Below are 12,805 nucleotides of genomic sequence, written 5' to 3' on the forward strand. Positions count from 1 at the left end.
GAGCCACTCATAGCGCCTACAGTATCTGTCAAAATAAAAATATCATCTGAATCCCAACATCTAATAATAACCTCAAGATTAATCTTTATGCAGACGACATTTGACTTTTCATGCAAAATCCATATTCATCACTACTTGAAACAATGAGCATTATCAAGGAATTCTCAAAAATTTCCAACCATTCCATAAAATGGTCCAAATTCTTCCACTGATATCTCCATAGCGGGGATGAGACAACGAACTAACTATCCCTCTGTACACAAAGTATTTGAAAAACACTAATGTTTCTTGAATTGGAGTCACGGACACGATAAAAAACTGTAGCGTAACGATGCATGCCTGCTTGTGTTGTGAGTGTGTCTCATGTAAAATTCAGTGTGAGCATCATGGCAGAAGCCAGTGTGTGCCATAAGTGACTATAAAAAGCACTCACGCACATTTAAACAGAAGACTGATGCAACATATATAGGCAGAGGGAGAAGATTCTCTGGTGGGCTGTGTTGATCTGTTTTAATTAGAGGAGTCACAATTGGATGAAAAATCCTCTTGCATGTTTGCTGCGGTTGACAAATGGGTCAAGTACGCATAATGCAAAGACACCCACATGTGTACAAAATCATGACAAAGTGACTTACAGTGTTTATTTGGAGAAAAAACAATTAATTGCTCGTTCTTTTTTAAAGCAATTCATTCCATAAATATATAATCAGTGTCTAGGCTATTGAAATTATGTGAAAATCTTAAGTGAAATTCATGCGTCACTACTTTTCCACCTGTAGGCCAACAAGACCACAAGCTGCTCTTCGTTAGTGTTTTTGATGTCACTTGACCAGAATAGGACAATTATGAAATTACAGTCGACACCTTATCAGTATATGAGCGTCGAAACACCCTTTGAGTGGAGTTTTTCCACACAGATGTGACTGCGAAGTTTAACGCTAGCAATTATCAGAAACAATGACTTTAATTTCCAACATGAGAGAGCATTCAAGGTGCAAAAGACCTGACCACAGCATAGAGGAAGATATTAAAATCACTAAATTAAAAAAAAAAAAAGGGGGTTGGCATCCTAAAATGAGCTACTTCTCTTTTTAAAGCATTGTTTTCCTTTGTGTTGTGAGACACAATACAACATATTTCACTTTAAATTTGCCCCTTCGATCATTTTTAGAGCGCAAATGTTCTTTTTTTTTCTCAAACAGTGCATATCTCATGCTCCAGCACAGCTCTTTGTACTGGTTTCTCCTTTCTGTGAAACGCCTTTGAGGATGACTAACCCTCGACCACAGACCGAGGCATGATGTCATCACTGTTTTGTAGAAAACCTAATTGACTCTTTCTTGTCCTTCTTCCACTTCCTCTATTTGTTTTTCACCATTCGTTTGTTTCTTTTGATTATTTTTCTTGGTTTATCCTATTGCTCGTGGGTCCTTTTCTCTTCCTTCATCTTTCCCTTTTCCCACCATTCTCTGTCCCATCCTCCTACCTCTCTTTTCTCTCCCACCTTTTCCCAACTTATTATCTCTGCTTCTTCCTTCTCAGCCGCTACTCTCGGAGGTGGAACAGGCTGTGTCGAAGGAAATGCCGGGCAGCAGTCAAATCACAAGTTTTCTATTGGCTGGTCATTTTCCTGGTTTTCCTCAACACTCTGACCATTGCCTCTGAACATCACCAGCAGCCTCAGTGGCTAACTGATGTACAAGGTACATTGCTCAACCCACACACATGCACACAAAACAGTAATATGTCTGATCTGGGCTTAATTATTGACCTCTGTGCAATTACTTTCTTTGGCATTATATTTTCATCCCACACTAATTTTACTCCCCCTTTATTTCCCTCCCCAGACATAGCCAATAAGGTTTTGCTAGCACTCTTTACTGGTGAGATGCTGTTGAAGATGTACAGTCTGGGCCTGCAGGTAGGACACTGTATCACTGTTTTGTGTTAACATTGACCACATTCTACTCTTTTTTCTACCTTTAACGTCTGCGTTTTGCTCCTCACAGGCCTACTTTGTTTCACTCTTCAATCGGTTCGACAGCTTCGTAGTATGTGGAGGGATCCTTGAAACCATTCTGGTGGAAACAAAAATCATGTCTCCTCTTGGCATCTCTGTGTTACGTTGTGTACGCTTACTCCGAATCTTCAAAATAACCAGGTTAGTGTAGACCTTAAAGCATATGCATTTGATAAGCAGAAGTTATTCCTTCAGTCCTCCAACAGGCAAGATACTCACCCAGATACCTAATGCTATACTGAACATAAAGTAACATCTTTTTAATAATAATAATATATACTTTATTGATCCCCGTGGGCAAATTCCTCTCTGCATTTAACCCATTCACTCAGTGAAGTAGTGGGCAGCCATGGGCACCCAGGGAGCAGTGTGTAGGTACGGTACCTTGCTCAGGGGTACCTCAGGGTAGCTGTTCAGTGGATTCGAACCCCCAACCTTCCAATCATGGGGCCACCACTCTACCTACTGAGCTAACACTGCCCCGTTTTACAGTGTTTCTATACCAGTGGAGCCTTAATTTTGCATTCAGCAAAGCGGAAACAGAGGATGAAGAACTAACAGGTTACAATAGGTCTGTGATGCAATTACCAAAAACAACAAACAAACTTGGATTTTATTTTGCCACAGTAATCATTTAGTGAGAATTTCCTATTGTGACTAGTTTACATACACTCATTGACCGCTTCATTAGGTACACCTCGTTATAACGGGTTGGATGCAGTTTTCCCTTGAGAACTGCTGTAATTCTTCAAAGCATAGATTCAGCGCTGTGCTGGAAACGTTCCTCAGAGATTTTGGTCCATGTTGACACGATAGCATTTGTCAGCTACACATCCCGTCCACCACATCCCAAACGAGCGCTATTGGATTGAGCTTTAGTGACTTTTGAGGCTAATAGAGTCCAGTTAACGTATTGTCAAGATTAGGAAAGCAGTGGGAAATGATTTGAGCTTTGTGACGTGGCGCCTTATCCTACTAGAAGCAGTCGTCAGAAGACACTGTGGTCATAAAGAGATGGACAGCAACAACAGCCAGGTATTGGACTGGATTCAAGGAAGGATGGATCTATGCTTTCATGTTGTTTATGCCAAATGCTGACTCGACCATCTGAATGTCGCACCATAAATCAAAGCTCATCAGACCAGGCTGACACCAACAACTATGCCACATTCAAAGTCACTTAAGTCACTGCATTAATCAGTTTAACAGGTGTACCAAATACAGTCCAGTGATTGTATATTGGCTTTTTAGACTTGTCAAGGTTTGGGAAGCATAGGGGTGAGGATCCAAATACAGGATTTCAGAAAGAAACCTTAATAACAAAGCAAAGTTTTCAATAGTAGCTTTCAATATATGTAAACAGGAGTAAAAATTAACAAGGTCTAAGAACAAAAAATCAGCACAACAAAACATGCAAAGGCTACACACAGAGAACACACTGTGACAAAGACTGGACTATTTATACACAAAGGGCTAATTAGGAAATGAATAACAGGAGGGTAAAACACCCACACACAGGTAAAGACAATGGCAGAAAGGCAGATTGGAAGAAAAACATACACAGGACGCACAAAAACACCCACTTGAAAACAGGGAGTAACCAAAACACTCACAGAGATACGACGGTCACATTAACATGAAGACAGAGACAAAGGAACTCTGGAGGGCAAACACATAAAACAGAAACACAGAACAGAGGGAAAAAAACAATAAAGGAAACACTGAAAAGTTCAATCCTACAACTGAAACACTAAATCATGAATCCAGGATGGCAAAACATAAACGTCTTAGCAGGAAACTCCGGCAGCACTGTTAAACTGAAACAGAAACTATCAGACTCCCTTCTAGTCACTTCTAAACTATAAAGAAATCAAAACAGTCAACCTACCAAATATATTATAACAAGACTACCATTTCAACTAAATTTCTCTTCCTTTAGATATTGGAACTCTTTGTCCAACCTGGTGGCATCCCTGCTGAACTCTGTCCGCTCCATCGCTTCCCTGCTGCTCCTGCTGTTCCTCTTCATCATCATCTTCTCCCTGCTGGGCATGCAGCTGTTTGGGGGAAAATTCAACTTTGACGAGACCAGACGAAGCACGTTTGACAACTTCCCCCAGTCTCTGCTCACTGTGTTTCAGGTAATCATGCTCCACTTTTTCTTGTGAAGTGTGTCCGGCCTCCATTGTCACCTTACCTTTGTCCTTAAATGATACAAAAAGTGTAAATTTTATAATGTTGCTTAATTAAATGTAATCTGTCACTATCACGAGGCTGAGGCTTCTTTTAAATGAAAATACATTTTTATAAGATTTTGTTTACTGTCTTCTGTCTCTACAGATCCTGACCGGAGAGGACTGGAACTCTGTGATGTATGATGGTATCATGGCGTACGGTGGTCCAGCTTTTCCTGGCATGCTAGTTTGCATCTACTTCATCATCCTCTTCATCTGCGGAAACTGTATCCTACCACAACAGGAGGTCCCCATTGTCACAAAGCACTTGCTCATAGGGAATCTTTTGGTTGTTCTAGATTGTTGCAGAGTCTTTCTATTATAATGTCAGGTCCTTTTAGATGTTGGTGCTATGTAAATACAAATACATGGAATAGCTACACCAGTAACCCAGGACATGCGGGCGTGATGCTTATACATGTAGAATTTCAAAATAAAAACATGGTGAATCAGATCCAGTAACTGACAGTCAAATTTGTTTTCTGACAATCTTTAATCCTGTCATCAAATGGATACTGGTGTTGCTGATTGTGATTTGAATCACTGAGTCACATCTGATATCTAACCCCTTGTTAAGATGCAGTTGCAGGGGAAAAGAACACATTTTGCATGCAGATGCTTTCCCTAAAGCTAAAAGATTTTAGTGCGGGCCACTGAGCGTCTGTACTTAAAAGTACAGAGTAGTTAAAAATGTGTTTGTCAGATTAAATTGTTACTATTCATCAGCTTAGCCTGCTGAATCCAAAGCCAGTGCAGGATTAGTCATTTGGCTTTGGAGTCTGCATTCATTGGTTTTGAATGCTGTTTATCTGATCACTTCAACATAACAGTCTATGAACATTAACTGATATTTTTTTTGATTTATTGATTAGCATTCAAATAAAGTGAATAAAGAAAAAAGATTACCACAAAGCAAGAAAGCACAAGACAAGGCTAATCAAAAGGTACTGGCTGAAGCATATGCTTATTACGCCAACCCTTTTAACAAAAGATGTTTTAGCATGCAGCTCCTGTACACAGGGCTCAAAGCAAAGAATAAAACAAAGCAAAAAACAAAACAAAAAACAAAACAAAACTCACTTTTTAACCCAAGCTTCAAGTGGTCATTACAGTAACTGTAGGTTTTGGCTTCCTTTTTTAGCCCCAGGGGTTGCCACCTGTTTATAGCCAGCTTTGTTTGTGATCTGATGGGTCAGCAACATCCTTAACATCACCCCTCTGAACAGATATCCTGCTGAATGTCTTCTTGGCCATTGCTGTAGACAATCTGGCAGACGCAGAGAGCCTGACATCAGCCCAGAAAGAGGAAGAGGAGGAGAAGGAGAGGAAAAAACTGGCCAGGTAAAGCAGAAAACTGAATGGAGGCAGTCAGACAAAAAATTGTAAAGGGATAGAGGGAGATGTTGAGACCCGGCCAATCCAAACAGCACCCAGGGAAAACATTAGCTTGCAGCATCTTGGATAGCCTATTATTTCTCAAGGTGAATAAGGATGCTGACACTAGAAGCTTGAATTAAACCACTAAAATTGCTTTTTCATACATAGAATACAAATATATTATTTGGCTTTTCTCTACAACAGTTTATTATTTTTTTCAGTGTCATTGCAAAGATTAATTCCCAGCAAAGATCAAAGTTGAGTTTAAAGTGCAGCTGAGAAAGAAAGTGTTCTTTAGCACAAATCATAAAAATGTATTCTGCTTAGTTGCAATCTGTATTAATCTATGGAAAAGGTGCAACAGAAAATTGTAATTTTCCTCACAGCTGAGAAAATACCCCCTATAATTACACGTCTTTATGTTGTCCCTCTGATGTTAATTTATGTATGGAGAAGGGAAGATGCTAGAGTTGAGGATCTTCTTGTTCTCTCTCCTTCTCCAGGCTTGGCAGTCCAGAGAAGCGTCATGAAAATGAGAAGCCGCCTCTGGAGGAAGAGAAGAAGGAGAAAATAGAGCTGAAGTCCATTACTTCTGATGGGGAGGCCAACACTGCTACAAAGGTACATGGAGACACACAAAGACTCAGTGAGAATATGTGTGTGTGTTCAAAGGAGTGAGAAAAAATGAATGAAATCTCATACTTCTCCTTGTCAGATTAACATGGATGACTGCTGTGGGGATGAGAGCGAAGAGAAGAATCCATATCCCGCCAATGATTATATAGGTAACACACACCACAGCCATAAATATTATGTGTTCCTATAGGTATAAGGTAAGAGGTGGTTTCATTGAGAATTTTGTCTTTGTTATTATAAAAAACTTTGTTATTATAACATTATATTCCTTCTTTATCTTACTCTCCTCTTTCCCGTTCCTCCTAATCAGGAGATGAAGACGATGATGAGCCAGAGATGCCTGTGGGCCCGAGGCCACGGCCCCTCTCTGACATTCAGCTGAAGGAGAAGGCTGTCCCCATGCCTGAGGCCCGAGCTTTCTTTATCTTCAGCCACACCAACAAGTAATCTTCCTCTCCAACTTCATTTTCTCCGCCCAATATTTCAGTCAGCTTCTGCTGCATTCGTTTTGGCATCCTTTTCCTTTAAAGAGACTAGATGAAAACATTTTGCTTTCTTTCTCGCTTGAACTTTGTTTTTTTAGGTTCAGGGTTCTCTGCCATAAGGTCGTCAACCACAACATCTTCACCAACCTCATCCTCTTCTTCATCCTGCTCAGCAGCATCAGTCTAGCGGCAGAAGACCCTGTCAAAAATGACTCCTTCAGAAATAAGGTAGCATATAAGTGATATAACGCCCGTCTACTCGATTCGAGCGCATTCATAGACTGCTTTTATACTTAAGCACTTTTATCTAACATTCACACACACTCTCACACTTCAATTAATGAATCTGGGGCAAATCAGGGTTCAGTATCCACAGCAGTATTTCGGCAGTATATCTAACAACCTTATGATTACTGGACGACCAGCTCTACTGCCTGAGCCACAGCCACCTGTAAGCATAAAAAAAACCCCATATATAACAATATAAATAAAGTATATAAAGACATACAATGCCGGATGTACAGTAAGGCACAGTAGCCATAATTAGATGCCCACACGCACACTCATTCTGACCTAAATGGATTATAGCTATAGAGGAACCAAAGTTTATTGTGAGTGGCCCGTTACACTTAATGAGATTTCGTCTCGAGCACTGTAACTGTTACTAACTTCATGTTAAGAAGATATGAAACGCCTCTTAAGCTTTGCGCTCTTTTAAACTGTTTTATTAGCCAAAAAGAAAAATGAGTAGTTATTGTATCATTTTGTACACATACAGTGTGAAAATATATTTATGAGGGTGTTTTTTGTGTTTGTTTTGCTAAATGTCAACATTTAATCAAGAAATGAATGTATTTACTGTTTTAGTGTTTGCACAGTCTGTTTTGACAATGTGTAAGAAGTTGTGTCTTTTAATTCGTATGCAGCAGCGGAGACTTCGTGTTTAGCCTCAAGGCGAGCTGTGAAACCGCAACATTTTCAGTTACTTTGCAGTATACGAAGGATATATCTGCAATTGTACTCGCTGTGTGACATCAGCCCGTTGTTCGTAAATTAATGTGGTGTTTATGACTGTAATGGAGCTGTAGTCTAATGTAAACACCATGTGTGCTGCTGTATCTGTTTTTGTGCACAGTTTCCTGTCTCAGTCAGTGAGACGTATTCCTCAGAGGCCAATAAAGATCTGTTTTATTATATTTTCCCTTGCTTTGGTGTAGGATCCTATTATATATTCTATTAGTCTAAACCAATTAACCTTAGTCTGAAACAGTAATGAAATCAAAAAACCTGTTTTTCAGCTTTTCCAGCATTTCTATTTTAGTTCATTTGGACCTGAACATTATCATTATTTCAGTAAGTTGTGGAGTCATTTATGTTATGCTGCAGCTGACCGTAAGTCCTGCTTTTTCCCAAAAAGAAGCACACATTCATTGCCAAGTTTTACCACACATTTTACCAAGTTTAGGGCTTCAAGAGTGCTTCTGCTAATGGGGCACAAATAGATTGTATATAGGCAGTGGACATCACCAACTGGTTTGTAGACTGATGTTCTGAAGCCTCTAGATGAGCATTTTGACTGTTTCTATCTTGTTTTTTTTTATCTTCTGTATAAAAATTTACTTCTATACAATGGATGAGCACAAGAGTTCGCCATCTTTTCAGGCCCAGTAGCTACTGCCATCGTTTATGTACAGACTATGAACCTAAAAAAAGTGCCTTCTAATGCTGTGTTTGGGTCGTGAGTGGCGCATCGGCTAGTCGTACATCTCTGGATTTTTGTAAATCGGATTGCGCCACAGCCACCGCAGCTGAGTTGAGCGGCCGTGTCGTTTTTTTAGAGGCATTTTAATAATATTCCAGCACAGGAGCTCAGACACATACAGATATACAGTTTGAAAACATCCGGTTTTGATTTCTTCTCCTCCTACATTAGTGCTTGTGTGGTGATACTGTCTGAGTGGCGACACCTATCCTTCAGAAGAATACCGCAGCACCTTCCTGCACTGTAACGGCAGGTGTAAATACGGGTTTCTGTTAAAATCACTTGCAGTGGTCAGCGAAGCGACCATTACAGCGTGTATACTGTGGCCTTAAGAGAGTCATGAGCATTTCTGAATTCATTCAGCTTTGCTTTGTGAAATGTTAAACAATCTTGGTTCATTAAGAACTTTGTCATGGCAAATGAAACAGTGTAACAACTTTGATCTCTGTTCATTCAGAAAGCCTTTGCGTGTCGGGCAGGGGTAGTCCAAGTCCAGTTAAAATACAGTGTTGTATTTATTTTCAGATCCTGGGCTATGCAGATCATGTGTTTACTGGACTCTTCACCATCGAGATCATTCTTAAGGTAGTATTTAATGTTTGTGATGCACACTAAAGCATTCATTCACTGTTCATTCAGTTTCTTTTTTTTTCTTTGCTAAAATTAACATTTGGCTGTCAAATAATATTTAATCATTACAAGCTGGTTCATGTGCTTACCAAAAATTATTTACTGGATTTAGATGTATAGATAGGCAAACTGTAGATGTGGTAATATAGTGTTGTTTCTGGTAAGCTAGCATTAAACCCTTTTAAAATATTGCTGCTCATGGTAAAAGGTAATAATCAGAACTTTGACCCCTGCAGATGACAGCCTATGGCGCCTTCCTCCACAAAGGTTCTTTCTGTAGAAACTATTTTAACATCCTGGACTTGGTGGTGGTCAGCGTGTCCCTCATCTCCTCTGGAATACAGTGAGTACAGTACGATGTTTTATGGTGCATGTGTTATACCTGATCCAGTCACGTTGTAAGCTTTTGTTCACCGATATTACTAACATTTTCCAAATATCATTAAACACGCATTTGTGTTATTGTCTCGTATATAATCACACAAATTGTGACTACTGCGTGAGACACAAATCAAGTGCCTAAGTCGGAAAAAAAAAACGTTTTTATTAGCAAATTGCTCCGTGCTTTACACTTCTCTGTCTTCTCATAACAAGTTCACACTTCATTACTCCTAATCCGCTGTCTCTTTGTGATGTTTATTAAAATGTTCTCTTCTTCTTGCAGCAAATAACTCATTGAAATGCTGTGATGTTTAATATTCTATACTGCACTTTCTGTCTCTGATGCTTAATAGACTAGACTTCTCGACGTAAGTCCATATTAGTCCGTGTTATAACCCCTTTAACAGACCGTCACCTGAACCGTGTAAAGCTGTCACTTTTTTTGATTTGATATTCCTATAGTCTTGGAGAGTTTAGTCGAAGACTCACCCAAAGCAAGAACAAATAAAACCAAATCTGTCACTGAATGGTTTTGTCGAGTAGGATAACACTGAACTTGTAACGAATGAACACATGCGGTTCTTTTTGAGCCAGATCCACTGCAGAATGCATCTTTTGCAAGCAGCAACATAATTGGTTTCTACCCAGAAAAAGTGTTACATTGAGTAAATTATCCTGGGTCTTCCAATACTCTCATCGCATTTCATATCCAATTGATGTTAATGAGTTTGTTCTTCTTTTTTTCACTTTTTGTCATGGATTTTGGGGGCAGGTCAAATTCAGTTCTCATATTTCTAGATAAATGCAACTCTCCTGGGTTATAGAAATGACGCCCTAATGCTAGAATCTAGTGGTTTTTGCCTGTTAAAGGTAGCGAGTGAGTGGGATTTTTCTTTATTTATCACAGTTAAAAGAACTGCAATGATGTTATGATCAACTAAACCACTTCTGTGATGTAGTTTTTTTTATTTTTACTCCTACAAAATAAGAACCCATTTTAAGTATAAGTTGTAGAGAAGCTGTGAAAAAAAACGCTCATAAAAAAGCATGTAAAAAATCTCCTACTGTACATATGACAGATTGCTTGTTTGTGTTGTCACCCTGAGTAAGCCTCATAATGTGACAGCATGAAATATGGCTTACATCAGCTAAGAAGACAGAACTATAGCAAAACAATACCTGATGACCTCATCTATTTTTGCTCTCTTATCGCTAGTCAGAGTCCTTTTCATCAGGTGGATGGCGTGCTTCATCCCTGTCATCAGACTCCGACAGTTAAAATATTGCCTTTTAACATAATTTGATGTTTCCACGAATAACCTAGCAGTTGGTTTGACTGTGATATGCGATTGATAACATCCTACTCCACACGAGCTACCTTTAAGTGCCTTTAACTTCCACATTTCTCTGTAAAAAGTTGCACAGCGGGTAATTTTTTTCTTTTGTTTCTCACTCTTTGTTTCAAAGTTAGCACAGAGTATTGTTTCCCTCCAAATCACAACTTTACCCATCAAGAAAGTCACTCCTTGAAATCTATTTATGTTGACATTTTGAAAACACCTTCTTTTCCTTGTACTTGTGTCACACAGTGGAAAGCGTTTTTGTATTTTTCCTTCATTTATCTGAAAAACTGGCTTTTTAAATAAAGGGAAGCGACTTTGACCAACTCAGCTCAAGTATAAATAATCACGCTGAGAGAGGCCCGGTTCAGATCAGAGAAGGACTAATGCTAAAGCTCTTTCCAGACAGTTACTGTACAACTCAAAATGTCATGGTATTAATTTTATTCTTTTTTTTCCTTTGTATGTAAATCACTTTCTTTTAAGCTCTACCTGAAAAAGGTCACACCATTTGACCTTTGGCTTGTAGTGACACTCTTTTACAGCACAGTAGTTTGCTTGTAAATGTCTGCCTGTGTCTTTATGTTGGCCCATCCGTGTTGTTTCATTATGTGTGTTTGTCCATATATTATATGTGTTTCATGTGCATTACTATGTAACGGATACACTGTTACTAATATCTGTTTTTGAGGAGCTACAGTTAGGTCCATAATTTGTCAGACAGTGACATAATTTTGGCACTTTTGCCTCTGTGAACCATTACAATGGATTTTAAATCAAACAATCAAGATGCAATTAAAGTGCAGACTTTCAGCTTTAATTTAAGGGTTTTTACAAAAATTTTTGCATGAACGGTTCAGGAATTACAACAATTTTCATATACGCTCTCCTATTTTCAGATGCTCAAAAGCAATTGGACAATTGGTGGACTAACATTGATGGCCTGTTCCTTTCTTATTTCATGACACACCCAAACATAATATCTGAAGTGCAAAAAATGTTGCATTTTTAAATATGAGGCTCAAAGAGATGTCAGTGCAATTGAAGGAGGCCCTCATTAAAAACAAAATAAACTAAGGTAATAAACTTTTTCAAAAATCAGAGAGATAGGAGAAACACTGCGAAGGGCTGAAATACCACAAAAACAACTAAGGAACATGATGTATGATGATATTTCTTTAAGATTGATCTTTAAAAATATATTTAAAAATGTGCTTTGTCATTTAATTGTCCAATTACTTTTGATTCTCTGAAAATGGTATCAAAAAATGGCTTTAATTACTGAAATGTTATTGCAAACTTTTGTAAAATCACCTTGAATTAAAGCTGAAAGGGGGAAATTTATTCACATCTTAATAGCTTGATTTAAATCCACTATGGTAGTTTAGAAAAAGTTTTAAAAAAAAGTTGTGTCTTTGTCAGACAAATTATGGACGTGACTGTATGCTTTCTGCTTTTGAAAGTGACCCCTTGATAACTGATGCTAGAACTACTCGTAACATTAACAAAGTCTATTTGCTTTAAACTGTCTAAAAAAGTAAGTATGCTAAATAGTTTCTGTTTATAAAATAAATAACATTAACAACATTACAGCAACTAGCTAGGCATAGAGATTTATTTATTTAGTAACATAATACACGTTGGTCTTCTTGGGAAGAATGCTTTCACAGCTATGGGACGTTAGTTAAAATAATAATAACAGTAGTTTGGTGTAGATGATGAAATGCATGATGTTGAGTTCTGGGTTCTTGGGTTTTTGTTCCTGTTTTTCATGCTCACAGTACCCCCATTGTTTCTTTGAGTTTCTTTTTCGTGTCTGTGTTGGTGTCTTTGTTTTGTGTTCCCACTGTTTCTGTCACCTTGTTTAGTGTTTGTCTTCATATCTCGGCGTTTTTTTCATTTTACTCTTCTACTTGGAAGGTTAGTCTTCTGTATCCAGT

At 38.5% G+C, this 12,805-nt stretch overlaps 1 protein-coding gene across 1 annotated transcript in view; it reads left to right on the forward strand.

The window, feature by feature from the left end:
• The window catches only part of cacna1c (calcium channel, voltage-dependent, L type, alpha 1C subunit), a 227,371-nt gene that overhangs the window by 184,907 nt on the left and 29,659 nt on the right, over positions 1-12,805 (forward strand). The window contains exons 13-24 of the mRNA XM_080886828.1: positions 1,543-1,703; positions 1,848-1,921; positions 2,010-2,161; positions 3,960-4,161; positions 4,361-4,481; positions 5,481-5,595; positions 6,135-6,252; positions 6,347-6,416; positions 6,578-6,710; positions 6,851-6,980; positions 9,040-9,099; positions 9,381-9,487. Coding sequence (XP_080742954.1) covers positions 1,543-1,703; positions 1,848-1,921; positions 2,010-2,161; positions 3,960-4,161; positions 4,361-4,481; positions 5,481-5,595; positions 6,135-6,252; positions 6,347-6,416; positions 6,578-6,710; positions 6,851-6,980; positions 9,040-9,099; positions 9,381-9,487 — 1,443 coding nt within the window. The remainder of the gene's footprint in view (positions 1-1,542; positions 1,704-1,847; positions 1,922-2,009; positions 2,162-3,959; positions 4,162-4,360; positions 4,482-5,480; positions 5,596-6,134; positions 6,253-6,346; positions 6,417-6,577; positions 6,711-6,850; positions 6,981-9,039; positions 9,100-9,380; positions 9,488-12,805) is intronic.

Source organism: Rhamphochromis sp. 'chilingali' (genome assembly GCF_963969265.1).
Source record: "Rhamphochromis sp. 'chilingali' genome assembly, chromosome: 7".
Lineage (NCBI taxonomy): Eukaryota > Metazoa > Chordata > Actinopteri > Cichliformes > Cichlidae > Rhamphochromis > Rhamphochromis sp. 'chilingali'.